The sequence below is a fragment of the Schistocerca cancellata genome, chromosome 3, assembly GCF_023864275.1.
Source record: "Schistocerca cancellata isolate TAMUIC-IGC-003103 chromosome 3, iqSchCanc2.1, whole genome shotgun sequence".
NCBI classification, from domain to species: Eukaryota; Metazoa; Arthropoda; class Insecta; order Orthoptera; family Acrididae; genus Schistocerca; species Schistocerca cancellata.
The window spans coordinates 342,829,370-342,845,666 of NC_064628.1; the positions used below are offsets into that span (position 1 = coordinate 342,829,370).

At 41.3% G+C, this 16,297-nt stretch overlaps 1 protein-coding gene across 1 annotated transcript in view; it reads left to right on the plus strand.

The window, feature by feature from the left end:
* Window positions 1-16,297, plus strand: part of LOC126175036 (uncharacterized) — a 215,493-nt gene that overhangs the window by 70,879 nt on the left and 128,317 nt on the right. The window contains exons 6-7 of the mRNA XM_049921538.1: window positions 8,069-8,197; window positions 11,023-12,139. Coding sequence (XP_049777495.1) covers window positions 8,069-8,197; window positions 11,023-12,139 — 1,246 coding nt within the window. The remainder of the gene's footprint in view (window positions 1-8,068; window positions 8,198-11,022; window positions 12,140-16,297) is intronic.

Here is a 16,297-nt window from a genome sequence, read left to right on the forward strand (position 1 = left end):
AATCTGACAGTTGGTGGAGTCCCTCCGCCAGGTAATTCCTGCAGTTCACAACCGTAAGGCGGAGCCCTTGTCAGCAGGTAGGATTATAAGGCTAGGATCAGTTTATAGATGGTGGGCTGCAGTTACATGTTGTGGGATATGGGGAGTGATGGTGAGGTGAGGTTAGAGATTAGATAGTTCTGGAAAGTTAATGGAATGATTTGAGAGCAGCGCTGGTGCATAAAGTTTGGATGGAGAAATTATCTGATTTAGGCAGAGTTCTACATTGGCTTTAGATTGAGTCTTACTTGTATTGTTGGTGGTGAAAAACTGTTTCCACTGAGAGAATGAGATGAGGTCTACAAGAAGTCCAGCATGATTGAATTTTAGAGTGTGGCAAAAGGAAAGGACGGATACTTCTGTGGGGCTGAGGCCTTTGTAAGGACAGGTTCATGACTGTGTTTTGGGTCTGTTTAGGTTCTAAGTTGAGTGTGATGGTGGGAGTGTGTTTCTCTGAGGGTGAGGTAAATGTAATGGGTCTGCGAGGCAGAGTTTGTGTTGTTTGAGTGGAATGCGGAGGGAGTTTTGGAGTCTTTTGTAGATATGGTGGATACTATTAGTCTAAGAATTTTACACTTAGGGACAGTTTGTGGCAAGAAATTTGAGCCTGATTTACATACTTTTTGCAGGACTAGGCTGATGAGGACTATGCACTGATGGAATCTGAACAGTTCGTTGCGGTAGAAAAGGTTGCAACTGGAGATGGGTAATTTGATGTTCAGGCAACAACGTGTGAATGATATGGGACTGGGTTGTGGCTAAGGATAGGGGAAAGTTTTTCTGTATTGTCACACATGGAAGGAGCAAGGGTCCATAGTGAACCATAACAAATATGAGGGAGAGGGGAATTACAATGAGAATGTGACAGATGAAGTATGGGGTTAAAAAGGTGAAATCTGAAACTTGCAGGAATAGGGGCAATAGTGAAAGATGAACTAAAATCAATGAGGAAATGTAATCAGATCAAAGAAGAAAACAAGTAAAAATATGATGAAAGTGAGATGCATGTTGGTCTATCGATCCTAGTGAAGAGAGGGGCCAGTAGGTTTAAACAGGCTACATGAGGTTAATATGTGAATGCTGGAATAGGGGAAGAGAGAGAGGTTGGGGTGGTTCCTAAGGCCGGTATTACACTATCAAATTTCTTTGTCAAATATCTTTGTCCAAAATCTTTGTCAAAGATATTTGATGGTGTAATAGGAACTTTGTCAGATGTCATCCAATATTTGATCAAATCTAGGGCCTCGCTGTAGATTTGGTCAAAGAAATCGCTTGTCTTCTGTTCACTGCAATGTGACATGTTACCACATGGAGCGCTAGCATCGCTGCAGCGTTCTGTCGTCTGTAGTGTTTTTATAAATATTGCCGGTAAATACAATTGGTGTGTGCCGACAACTACAAAATTAAGAGATGTATGAAGCTGATGAGGCACTTTACAACGTCAGGCACCCTGAATACAAATATAAAATAAGAAGATTGGAGACGAGACCTGACCTGACCTGACCTGACCTGACCTGACGTGACGTGACGTGACGTGACGTGACGTGACGTGACGTGACGTGACGTGACGTGACGTGACGTGACGTGACGTGACGTGACGTGACCTGACCTGACCTGACCTGACCTGACCTGACCTGACCTGACCTGACCTGACCTGACCTGACATAACATAACATAACATAACATAACATAACACTCTCCTGTAGCAAGGAATCGAAGTGTTACAGTGAGCCTGTCTTCTGAAGATGTAGCAGTTCTTAAGTGAATATTGTGCTTTGTGGTATGAGGATACACTTCACTGAGCACATACAGGAATGTATGCTCATCCATTCTTAAGTAATTGATGTACCACTTGACGTCTTCCACTGTAAGCTCACGTAAGAAGTTTTGTTGAATGCTTTTATCGTGTCGTCGTAAAACCCACGGCTTCACCCAGATTAGATTAGTTTTTCATTCCATAGATTCGTGCTGAGGAGATCCTCGTGGATGTGGAACATGACAATTTTTTTAAGCTGAAATAAAAATACTAATAGTATGAATAAATACAATACATCATTTGTTTCTATTAAAAATTTCGTCAAAGGAGTTGGCCACTAGTAAGTCTTTCAGGCTCCTTTTAAAATGATCTTTATTTGTAACTAAATTTTTTATGTTTGCTGGCAAATTATTGAAGAAGTGTGTTCCTGAGTAGTGGACCTCTTTTTGAACTAAAGTCCTTGTGTAGATCATTTTTGTTCCTGGTATTGTATGTATGAACTAAGTTGTTTGTTGGAAAAAGAGATATATTATTTACGACAAATTTCATTAAGGAGTAAATATACTGAGAGGCAGTAGTTAGTATACCCAGTTCTTTGAAGAGGTTTCTACAGGACGTCCGTGAATTTACTCCACAAATAATATGTATTACACGCTTTTGGACTCGGAATACTTTTGTTTGACTTGAAGATTTACCCCAAAATATTATACCATATGACATTATGGAATGAGTGTATGCAAGCTTTTTCATTTTTATGTTGCCTATGTCTGCTAACACTCGAATTGCAAACAGATTTGTTAAGGCGTTTCTGCAGTTCTGGGATGTGCTCCTCCCAACTGAATTTATTATCAAGTTGTAATCCCAGGACTTAAGACTGTCAACCTCGTATGTATGGTTCCATTTTTTCCCCCACTTCTTTTCCGCATGTGCACACAATGCAATTGGGGTATGTACAACTGCTGCGGTTAATAACAAGTTGTTGTCAGCCATCTTGAACTTTGACAAAAAGTTTGATGATAGTGTAGTACCCCTTCTAGCGCTACGTCAAAGATCTTTGTCAAATATATTTGACGGAATATTTGATCTTATCTTTGATCAAATCTTTGACAAAGAAATTGGCTAAAGTTCATGTGGCACGTAAAGCTACAGGAAAAAAATACATAAAGGTTGGGGAGGAAGTGCAATCAATTTGGAGGACTAGGAGCATTTGTATTGGCAGAAAAATGTGGGACATGGGATGCTGGAACATTCTGCATGCTCACAGTCACATGTTGTACATGGATGAGACCATTGATACAATTTGGCTCAGAAGCCAGAGAATGTGTGGTTTGGAAGGCGACAGTAAAATACAGGGAGAGAAATGAAAGTATGGACACTTAGTAAAGTGTACATTAGAGAATAGTAACAGAGGAAAACACAGGGGTTGCGGACCGGGAAAAAGCCCATTAGGCAAAAGCAAACACCATTAAACATTTAAGCTTTTGGCCAAAAGGCCTTCTTTGGAAACACACACTCACTGGAGCAGCAATCCAGGGTGGATGGTAGTGGTAAGGAGGTGACATAGAGCCATGAGGGGGAGTAATAGCAGGTTAGGAGTGGGGGCGGGGGGTTGTGCAGCATGTGAGAGTGTGACTTGGTGGGGCTAAGGCGACCGACATTTGATGGTAGTTTTAAGGGAGGTGACCAACATCTGACCATGATTTTAAGGGAAGCCTAAGGGAGATTTAATCACAATAAATTTCATCTGTGGTACTACATAGTATTTTCTAGGATTGGGTAATACAGACAAAGGTTAATATATTTTCAAGACAAGTATTTTTATATTGACATCTAATGTATCACATGCATTTCAATTGAATTATGCAGTGTGATATAAGCATTTGGTGTCACTGAATGCTTGTTGTCTTCTTGAAGCAGTTTAAACACAGAATTATCTTCCAATAATTTACATTTGCATTATCTGCGCAGTGTACAGTGAGATTGATTACATCTAAATTAATAAAATTCAATGAAGTCTTGATCAGACCGTGAACACCAGTAGCTCTCTCATTAGCCTCTTCAGTGAAGTTTATTAACTTATTTCTTATTACCTTTTCAGGATCAAAATACCGTACAACTAGAGGGAAGGTCTTTCTCATTTTGTGATTGGAGGCATCGGCTGCAGCAGATAAAAAGTTACTTGATTTAGCTGGATCTTTCAAGACATTGATCTGAACACTTTTCGGAGCCAAAATCTTCTTCTTGACTGCTTCTTGTCTAGTTTGACCACGTGCTATCACCTTAGCCAGATTAAACTCGTGGAAAACATCCTTCAATAATTTATTTCAACAATCCATAATTCTGTAGTTGACATTATATTTGACAGTATGAAAATAATTGCTAGCTCACCTGCAATGTTCTTAATGTCCTTGCATCCATTACCAAAATATTGAGTAAATTATAAGATGCCTTCACTTCTTTTTTGTTCTGATTGTGGATGACTATACAAGAATGTTGGTTTTAGGGGGCATTACCTATGTGAGTGATTGTGTGTGCAAGTTGAGAAACAAATAGTGTAACAAGAGTGTTTAAACCTGAATATCTGTAGTATCCGATTTTAAGAGTCCTTGATACTTCCATGCTTTAATACCACAGCTGCTGATTGGTACGAGGCGAGTGCACCTGTTGGCTGCAGTACTGACAGAGAAACAAGTAAACATTCTCTCTCTCATGACCACTCTGGACACCTAGGCTATGTCATTTTTTCTCCACTCCTCCCATTGCCTTGAGCCAACGGTCTTCTTTCCTACAAGCATGAACAAAAAAAAGACTGTATAGACAATAGTATCAATTATTATAGGAAAATATTTCGAGATTTGATGGTCAGCGCTTTTTAACTATCGATAGTACTTCTCAGGATTAATGTGTATTACAGTGATCAGAGACAAAACATACAGGAGAAATAGGCGTTCAGTAAGGGAGCCAAGAGGATTGAAGAAAAGTAGCTGTAATACAGGGGATCCCAGGAAAAACAGGAGAGCTGTTTGCCCTAGTTGGGACAGGATAGGCCTGTGAGATGAGATGCATAGTTGGGAAACTGTGCTTCGAGGGAGGTGGGGTGGGGTGGGGTGGATAGTGCTGGAGTGGGAGTGGGAGTGGGAGTAGGGAAGGGAAGGGAATAGGTAGGTGGAGGTCTGGGAGCAGCAAAGGTTAAGGACAGGGCTGTTGTGGGAAAGAAGGGTAGTTGTAGGGATACACATTTCAGAAAAGCTGGTGTTGGTAGAAAGAATCCAAATGGTGTATTCTGTGAAGCAGTCATTGAATTGAAGCACATTGTGTTGGGCAGCTGGATGACCCAGCTGACTCTTGGCCACAGTTTGATGGTGGCCATTTGTGTGGACAGACAGCTGGTTAGTTGTCATGCCGTGTGGAAAGCGGCACAGTGGTTGCAGATTAGTTTGTTGATCACATGGCTATCCTGACAGGTAGCCCTGCCTTTGATGGGATGGGAGATGACTGTGACAGGACTATAGTTGGTGGTGGTGGGAAGATGTTTGGGACTGGTCTGTTGCAAGGATATGAGCCACAAGGCAATGGGTTGTCAGCAGAGGTGGAGTAGGAATGGACAAGGATATTGCATAGGTTCTGTGGTTGGCAGAATACCACTATGGGGGGGATGGGATCATAGTGGGTGGGATATTTTTCATTTCAGGACATGACAAAAGTTAGTTGATCGCTGTCAGAGAATGTCATTCAGTTGCTCAGTCTTGGGTGGTACTGTGTCGTTAGAGGAGTGTTCCTTTGTGGTTGGACAATCAGTATGTGGGAGGTGGTAGAGGACTGGAGAGCTAAGGCACAGGAGACCTGTTTCTGAACAAAGAAGGGAGGGTAATTTTGCTGAGGACACCGTATTCACATTGCTCCAGAACCTCAACACCTCCCCATAACTATAAAAAATATGTAAATCTGATAGCATGTTGTTTTGTTGTGAGAGTACCAGAGATATTCACAAGAACAACCAGGGTTGCCACAAGTTCAGGAAATCAGGGAATAACAGGGAAATTTGTAAAAAAAAAAAAAAAAAGCCTGGGAAAATCTCGTTTTTGTCTCAGTAGCATGAAATTGTTTGTTTACTGAGATGTCATGCTTTGTCGCTGGCTAGGTGCAGCTGAGTATGTGGGCCACTTCCCGACACTCTTTCTTACCTCTTCTCCCCTTCCTACACCTCCCCTCAGCTTGCAGTCAGTGCTGCCACCACTACTTGCTGCTAGCCTAACAGCTACAGATGATGGGCAGGGTGAGGAGTGGATGTGACTCTCAGAGCTTGTCGACGCATTGTTCAGAGACAACGGTAATGTGTCCATTCATTAGTTGTGTCTGGGTGATTGTGTGTGTGTGTGTGTGTGTGTGTGTGTGTGTGTGTGCAGTCTCTTTTTATGACAAAGGCTATGACCAAAAATTTAGTTGTGAGAGTGTGATTGTCTTCTCTATGTGCCTGTCTGTGGCTCAGCGATCATCTTTACGATGAGGTATTACCTATCCTCATTAGTATTGATTCTCACAGTATTTGCATAAGTTATCTGTCTCCCGAGTGATCACCATGGTCTCATTTCATCCACATGGTGTCTGTGACGTGTGAATAGCTGGTCACACAAGTGGATCTCCATGATGGGCCAAAACCACAGGCCATTTCTTGGGTATCTCTTAACGGATTGTTCCTGCCAATCTGAAGCCTATAGTTTCCCACTAATGTGCAGGCCCTGCCTGTCGGATCTAGTCTTATTGATCTGCCTGCAGGCTGGGTCTGTCTGTGTGTGTGTGTGTCGTAAAGCAGCGGGTTTTTATAGTTTGTCCATGGACCCAGGACTGTGGTGCTCCTCGGCAGGCCAGAGACCACGGGCGAAGTGCACTTTACAAAGTGTGACATTTTATAGACATATTATTTATTCTAGTACATTGTAGCACTTCAAAAGTAGTTTATATATTAGGAAGTATGGACGATAAGAAGAAGAAAATTGTGGCAGTCGCTGGCAGTTTGTATGCTATGTATTCATGTATTTCTTAGAAGAAAAATCACGCAATACCTGTAGAATAATAGACATAACATGATGGGTAATAACCGACAATAACAAACATAGTAGAACCAACATTTTACTCGTGGTCACCTACAGTGTTGGTTTACACAACTCTTCCCCACCTTATACATTTCTTTCAAGAGGCTTACTTTTTTTGTGAGATTATTTCTGAAAGCAGTGAAGGTATTTTAAATCTGCCTTGTGACTCCAACAAAACGTTTATTTTTGTCACCAAATGTGTTTCGCTTTATTGAAAAGAAATAACATCAGTGGTCTTAATGAAACATATATTCCATTTGGTTTGCTTTCTCCATCTAAAAGCAGTTCATTGCACAAGTGTTGATGTTAACACTTGAGATTTTTGCTCACATGTTTAGAAATACAGAAGTCCTTATATTTTTTGTCAACTTATGTCTTTACTTATCCTTGAGACCTCAAAATTTGTCAGGGAAAAATGCTAAAACTTGCCTGGAAACATCAGGGAATTTCACTTGGAGAAACTTGTGGCAACCCTGACAACACTAGAATGAAAAATGATCTACAGTATCTTTTATTGAATCTAACTTTGGCAGGGAAAGGAGTGAAATACTCGTACAAGGTGTCTCAGGAGGAATTGTTGATATTCAGTGATATGACAGTAAACATGGGCTGTAAAATGCATAACTTAGAGTTGTGGCACTTCTTCATCTTCGATAATGTGAAACAAATCTCTTCTACTGCAAGCTATTTGCTTCCCATGTTTTGAGAGGTGGTATTATGAACCAAACCAAGAAAAAATGTCCACCAAACATGGCCTCCAAAGTGCATACTTTAGGAGCTATTAGCACTTGTTTATCTTTGGTGCTATTAAACATGTGTCTTTTATTGAACCAGTGCTCATAGCTCTTAAAGTGTGCATTTTATATCTCATGTTTACTAGACTTTTTCGCTCGCGTGATTGTTCCGGCCATATCCCTCAATATTGACGATTTATCCTGGGACACCCTGTATACAGCTATAAAAATCTTTGACAAGCTATCCATGAAAATAAGCTGTCAAATGCATTTTGAAATCTAGATCAAATGTTTCTCCACAACTCCTTGTACACCATGAGAAATTTTCATCGTTTTGCTTCTTTTTCTGAAGGCATGTTCCATGTCAAAATGTTTATTGTGAATGTGATCTATGGAACAAATAACTAACAGTTATTCCCAGTTTTTATATGGTTGCTCTTTTTCAGGGAGACTTATGGAATGACACTGAAACTGAACCATCAGTTAAAACAATCCCTCATATAGATGTTCAGCTAAACACTGTGCACACAATGCAGCTCATCTATGTTGTAAATCCAAGTGAATTCTGCCTCCAGGTAAATATGTGTAAATTTTGGTTGGTGTTAAATTTTTCTTTTATTGCCATAGCAGCATAGGTCATTGCTAATGTGACTTGTGTTAAATTTACCATCACACAATTTGTTATATGAATTTTTTTAATGGCTAAATTATTTGTTCCAAGAAATTTGTTTCTACATTTTTGTCAGGATAGCATTTCAGAATCTCCGCTACAGCAGATTTGTGTGCATAGTGCTGGTATGAGGGTGGTTTGAAGAGTTTTCAGAACGGAATAGAAAAAAGTACTTCACATCACTGAAACTTTTATTATTTTTCAATGTAATCTCCTTGTAGATTAATGCGCTTGGTCCAACGATGTTCCAGTGCCTTGATCCCATCTCGAAAATGAGTTTCCTCCAGGCCTGCAAAATAGTTGTCAACTCCAGCTATCAATTCTTTGTTTGAAGTTAATCTTTGTCCACCAAGAAACATTTTCAGTTTTTGGAAGAAATGGCAGTCTGACAGCCATATCAGGTGAATAAGATGGGCATGGCAACAATTCATACCTTAGTGTGTGTAATTTTGCCATGGCGATGGCATGTGTGTGGGTGCGCATTGTCCTAATGGAAGAAGGTGACTTTCTTCTTTGCTAAACCTGGCCTTTTTTCCCGTATCTTTTGTTGCAATTTCTGCAGGAGGCTAGAATAATATTCTCCAGTAATTGTTTGCTCAGGGGGGAGATAATCTACGAACAGAATCCCCTTCGCATCTCAGAACACTGATGCCATGACCTTTCCCGCCAAAGGAATTGTCTTTGCTTTCTTTGGTGGCGGAGAATCAACACGTTTCCATTGCTTTGACTGTTGTTTTGTCTCTGGGGTATAGTAGGGCCCCCAAGTTTCATCTGTGGTCACAAATCAGTGCAAAATATCTTGTTCATTTCTCCTAAAATGGGCCAAACACTGTTCCGATATGCCCATTCACATACGTTTCGGATCTAGCATCAGGATTCGTAGCACCCATCTTGCAGATAATTTTTTCATTTCTAATTTGTCAGTTAAAATGTGATGTTTCCGTTCAGATGACATCTGGCAAGCGTGAGCAGTTTCACGCACTTTCAATCGGCGATCTTCCATGACCATTTTGTGTACATTTGCAATGATTTCTGGAGTAGTGACACATCTTGGCCGACCACTGTGCGGATCATCGTCTAAGCCCTCCCGACCAAATTTAAATTCATTTGTCCACTTGGCAACAATTGACTAGGAAGGAGCTGAGTCCTCCAGTGTATTGTGGAAATAGGCATGAATGTCCTTTGTTTTCATACCTTTATTTACATAGTACTTAATGACACCTCGAATCTTCTTCCCCCCCCCCCCCCCCCCCCCCCTTCACAAATCACTAAGCAGGATCAACAACAGAGCCATGTCACCGCCACAGCTCTCTTCCAAGAGCACTGACATGGCATGTGTTTACAGGCAACATTCCAATGAATCTCACGTGAACAACTTGTTGCGCTAGTGCTGACTTCTCGTGGTGATTCCGAGAACTTTTCAAACCATCCTCATATTACACTGAAGTGCCAGAGAAACTGGTATAGGCATGCGTATTCAAATACAGATATATGTAAGCAGGCAGAATACGGCACTGCGATCGGTAACGCTTATGTAAGACAAGAAGTGTGTGACGCAATTGTTAGATCAATTACTACTGCTACAATGGCAGTTTATCAAAAGCGATGGGGCACAGCATCTCCAAGGTAGCAAGAAAAAGGGCATTTTACCATACAACCATTTCACGAGTGCACGGTGAATATCAGGAATCCAGTAAAGCGCCAAATCTCAGTCATCGCTGCGGCTGGAAAAAGATCCTGCAAGAATGGGACCAACGACGATTGAAGAGGATCACCACATGACAGAAGTACAACACTTCCACAGATTTCTGCAGAGTTCAGTGCTGGACCATCAACAAGTGTCAGCATGTGAACCATTCAACAAAACATCATCAGTATGGGCTTTGGGAGCCGAAGGTCCACTCGTGTACCCTTTATGACTGCTTGACACAATGCTCTGTGCCTCGCCTGGGTCCGTCAACACCGACATTGGACTGTTGATAACTAGAAACATGTTGCCTGGTCAGATGAGTCTTGTTTCAAATTGTATCGAGTGGGTGGACATGCAGGGATATGGAGAAAATGTCATAAATCCATGGACCCTGTGTGTCAGCAGGGGACTGTTAAAGCTGGTGGAGGCTTTGTAATGGTGTGGGGTGTGTGCAGTTGGAGTGATACAGGACCCCTGATACGTCTAGATACGACTCTGACAGGTGACACATACATAAGGGTCCTGTCTGATCATTTGCATCCGTTCATGTCGAGTGTTCATTCCGATGGACTTGGGTAATTCCAGCAGGACCATGCGACACATCACATGTCCAGAATTGCTCCGAGTGGCGCCAGGAACATTCATCTGAGTTGAAACACTTCCACTGGCCACCAGACTCCCCATACATGAACATTAGTGAGCATATCTGGGATGCCATGCAATGTGCTATTCAGAAGAGATCCCCACCACCTTGTACTCTTACAGATTTATGGACAGCCCTACAGAATTCGTGGTGTCAGCTCCCTCCAGCACTGAATGTGATATTAGTCAAGTCCATGCCACTTTGTGTTGCGGCGCTTCTGTGTGCTCGCGGGCCCCCTACATGATATTAGGCAGGTGTACAAGTTTCTTTGGCTCTTCAGTGTATTAAAATAAAGTCCAAAGTGAATTAGCTAGTATGTATTAATTGTACTGAAATTGTTCATTTATGATGTCTTGCACAGATATTGAAATATCAAGATTGTAATATGATGTTGCAGATGACTGATGATTCGAAACTTAATTCAATGATGGAGCAGATTGCAATGAAGTATGGTGATGGTGGTGGTACTCCACTAGACAATATCAAGGAAGGTATTGCATGTGCAGCACTTTATTCTTTGGATGGCTCATGGAATCGTGCTGTGATTGAAGCCGTTTACACTGACACTGTCTTATGTCGGTTTGTAGACTACGGTAACAGTGATGAAATCCCACATTCAGGCCTGAAAATATTGGAAAAGGAGTTTGAAATTCTGCCAGCACAGGCAATAAAATGTGTTTTGCTCTGTGCAAAGCCTTCTGGAGATTCGTGGTCTGAAGAAGAAATTTTGCGTTTCAAAGAGGCTACTGATGGGAAAGAAATCAACACAAAATTTGTCAAAAGGAAATCAGATGTGTATGAGGTTATTTTAAGAGAAGCTGCAGATACTAGTAAATCAATCAATGAAGATTTTGGTGCTGATCCATCTGAACTGGAGAAAATTGAGGCTGGGGCAAGTGTTTCTTCAGGAATTGGTGATAATGTGGACAGCATTTGTGCTACTTTTGGAGACAAATATCAATTGCAGAATACTTTGGTTGGCACCAAGCATGATATTATAGTGTCATGGTTTGTTGACCCAGAAAACTTTTATTGTCAGCTAATTTCCTTACAGACCGAATTAAAAAATATGATGGAATCAATTCAGACTGATTATCGCAAGAAAAAACGTCGGAAGATAAACATTGTTGCAGATACTCCAGTCATTGCGAGATTTAAAAGTGACAAAGTTCTGTACAGAGCTATTGTGAAAGAACTTAAAGGGAATGCAGTAGTTGTACAATATGTTGATTTTGGCAACTGTGATATTGCAGATGCTTCAGACATTTGGCCCTTGGAGAAAAAGTACCTTTCTTATCCAGTTTACGCCTTGCAATGTTGTTTAAAAGGTGTGAAGCCTCCAAATTCTGAATGGAAAGTCAGCCCAGTAGAAGTTGGAAAGTTCTTCTCGGAGAAACAAGCTTGTACGTTCCACGAGCAAGAGGATCACAAATATTCAGTTACATTGGAAAACAATGGCTCTTCTGTTGCAGAGGCACTTGTAACAGAAAGGATTGCTGTGAAAGATGAGAAAGGTTAGTTGCTCCATTGGTTTTTGTGTATGCTTACATAGATATAGTTCATGTTATTATGTTACAAATTAATAAGTACAATATTATTTTAAAAAATGAATGTAATTTCATTATTAAAGTTAAATTTACATGTGGAATTCCAGGTGATTTTTTTGTTTTGTGGAATATCTTTTAAAAAAAGTATACGACTGTAACTATACAACAGTAAGAGGGAAATCCTAATGTAATTTGTTGCTCTAACTTCCATTTATTTGTTTTATGGAGAAATCAGTCCTGAATTATTTGCAGTTTTTTCTGTCCAGAATACCTCTTATGATCACTTGGTGTGTGTCTGGCTGCAATAGCCTGTTGCCATTTTACTTAGCTTTTTTTTTCTTCTAAACAAGCATTGAGAAGTAGTAATGATCAAAAGGTGAGAATCTGACTGCTACCTGAAAACTGCAGTTAGCAGGTGATTGCAAATTGCGCAGTATTTGACAAACATTTTACAAGGAAATTACAGGTGGGTGTGCTGCTGATAGGCATCTCTTTAATCTTGACTGCCCATTAATTTGTGAGACAATATCATTTTGGCTGTGGAACTTCAAAACAGCAGTAACTTATGGGAAAAAAAGAAGTCTCTCAAAATGTTCCCTGTAATGAAGAAGCTTAAAAATATTGTGGGTTTCATGATGGAACTTTCTGACCACAAAAGAATTGTGCAAGTATGAAAAAAACATGTGATTAATTGACAAGAGGTGTCTTATAATGTTGCACCAGCACAATATTAGAATTCCAACCACAGAAGGCTGTTGTAATAAGAACAAGCACACAAAGTCATGGGTTACATGAACATACAGTTTAATAGTGAAGATTTGTTAGTCACCAAAACATAGGAGTGGCAGTTTCTGTAGGCCAGCCGTGCAGGCACAGGCTGTTTAAATATGCAGTCTTACTGTATAGGATTACCGTATTTACTCGAATCAAAGCCACACTTTTTTTCCGGTTTTTGTAATCCAAAAAACTGCCTGCGGCTTAGAATCGAGTGCAAAGCAAGCGGAAGTTCTGAAAAATGTTGGTAGGTGCTGCCACAACTAACTTCTGCCGTCGAATATATGTAGCGCTACACAGGCATGCTTTGTAGGCACAAAGATAAGTACTGGCGCCAAAACCTCTGCGTCGGTAAATAAATTAAAGAAAAAAAGGTGGAAGACGAGCTTTTTTTTCTCCGCCTCGAGTTTCGACCACTGCATTTTCATACATTATCGAACGAAGTAAATACAAATTCCATATTGTTCATCTTCGAATTTCAATGTACTACGAAAATCCGACTGGCAAGACTGTTTGGGATGTTTTTCAATATGGCCAATTCTACGTTCTGAATTTTTTCCTACCTGTGATAAGAGATGGTTGCTAATAGTAACCTGATGAAATGTGAATCGCAAGCAGTATTCTCTTCGCCATTCACCATAAGAATAATACGAATATAAACATTTTGCCATGTATTCTTCCGTGTTAGTTGCTATCTCATTTAAATCATGTCTGCCTAATAAACTACGAAACTAGAGTGAGACAACAGCAAACGCGGAAGAATATACTTATCGTGTCATGTTTATATTCGTATTATTCTTATGCCTAATAGTGATACAGTCAGAAATGAAGCACGGTAACTGACTAGATTTTTAAATCTAAGATGACTTTAATTTCTGTGCAGAATTTGCTGTACTAAAGAAGCGGCTGCAAAGATTTTCAACCGAGAAAAATTTTTGCCTAACTCTCGTTCAGAACATGTTCTATCGTATGCAGCCTATTATTTGGTTCTTGTTGATCATTCTCAAAGAAAGCAGCAGTGTAAGTAACAACAAATAGCAGTCTCTTGACATTGCTTCGCTAATGAGACTATTCGCCTCTTTTTAGTTGTAAGCGGCAGTAGCGCGCACAAAAGCAAGCCATTCCGCGAGCGGCGACAGGCCGTAAACACGCACTATCAGAATGCGACAAACAATGCACGACACAGTACAGTGATGCATTTTCAGCTTAGAGTGACGTAAACACCTATAACAGAGAAAACGGCACTTATCAGATCAAAGCAAAATAAGCAATCGATTCAAACCAGACGAAGCACGTGAAAAAGGAAGGGTACCCGTATAAATACGGACAGAGCGCCAGACGCATAGCAATGGCTACCTGGTAAAGCTTAACTGTTAAGCTTACGACTCGAACCAAACTACTGTAGCTGTATCATCATTCATTCGACCTAAATTGTCTCATATTACAATGGACCAACTTTGTTTCGATTTGGAGGTGCGGCCTAAAACTTTACTCTCCGCTTGAATTTCGAGTCTCAAATTTCAGGTGCGGCTTAGATTCGGGAAATATTTTTTTCCTTTATTTCGAGTCTCATTTTTCAGGTGCGGCTTAGATTCGAGTAAATACGGTACAGCTCTCCTCACCCCTTCGGGGAAAGCTGTTGACTGTGCAGATGTCCAGGTCTTCATCAGAAGGGGACGACTGCTGGAGCAGGTGTTGTACCGTTGCAGGAGAAGATGGTCTGAAATGGCGCAGGTGTGACACCCACTCCCTCGTGAGAGACCGTAAGGGAGTACTGTTGATGACGTCGTCATATCCATATCCTCATCCGGTCAGGCACTCTGCGACGAAGGCAGCAGAGAAGACAGAAGCAGTGGCAACAGGGGCCGCGGAAATGGAGGTGGCCTGGTGCTAATGTGACTCTGCCCAGCTGTGGTGGCACCCAGAACAAAGACAGTGCAGGATCCGAGGGGGCAAGCGGAAAGAGAGGCCCATGATACCACCTGATGGGAGGCGCACTGTGAGCATGCTGACACAACATGCATGATTTCATTGTCAATACCCAGCCAAAACGTGTCTGTGGGCCACCAGTTTCATACGAAAAACATCCCAATGGTCCAGGTGGTGCATGATGTCCCACTGCAACATGGATGGGATCACAACCCTGGGAGCCAACTGTTGCGTAGCCCACAGTAACAAACCAAGAACTGGAAGTCAGGGTGGGGAGCATAATTATTATGCAAAGTATACAATGCTTGGCCCAGTGGTTTATCCATCCAGATGTGGTGGACAAAGTGCACAACCTGATGCAAGACAGGATTGGCCACAACAGCCACTGGAATTAGAGAGCTAGTAATGGGAAAACCATCAATAGTGTTTTGGCCTTCGATGTCTAAATGGACACACAACAGTTCATCCTGATGAAATGCAGGATTGGGCCCAAATGGCAACTGATAATGAGCATCTGCATTAGCGTGTTGTCCTATGTGGTGAAAGTGAATCTCATAGTTATAGTCCAACAAAAGCAGAACCCAGCTTTGCAGGGGATGGGCCACATTGTCTGGAAGAGATGCTGAAGGATGGAATAGAGGAACCAGAAGTTGAAGGGGGCAAGCTACTGTGGCTGCATCAGGTAAAAATTTTTGGTAGTACTCCATCTTTCTGAGAAAAGCCCGAAACTCTTCGATATTGGTAGGATGCTGCCAAGATGTAATAGCATTGACATGCTGGTATACAGGCTTGATGTCAACACGAGCCTTCGAAACTGATGTAAATAATAGAGGGGTCAAAAAATTGCTATTTGTCTACATTTGAAGCCTGCAGCACCTGAACAAGGCATGAAGGTTCTGCAAATGTTCATCTGTAGAGAAACTGGAGACTACAATATCATTCAGGTAGTCAATGCATCCTGCCACGGAAGCCGGAGTTGCTCCAGAAATCATTGTAAAATAGCAGGGGTGCTAGTTCCGTTGAACGGCAGACGTTGGTATTGGTGTAACCCAAATGGGGTATTGAATATGAGGTTATGCATGGAATCATCATCCAGAGGCAGTTACAGGTTGTTGTTGTTGTGGTCTTCAGTCCTGAGACTGGTTTGATGCAGCTCTCCATGCTACCCTATCCTGTGCAAGCTTCATCATCTCCCAGTACTTACTGCAACCTACATCCTTCTGAATCTGCTTTGTGTATTCATCTCTTGGTCTCCCTCTACGATTTTTACCCTCCACGCTGCCCTCCAATGCTAAATTTGTGATCCCTTGATGCCTCAGAATATGTCCTACCAACCGGTCCCTTCTTGTCAAGTTGTGCCATAAACTCCTCTTCTCCCCAATTCTATTCAATACCTCCTCATCAGTTACAGGTAGTCTTCAG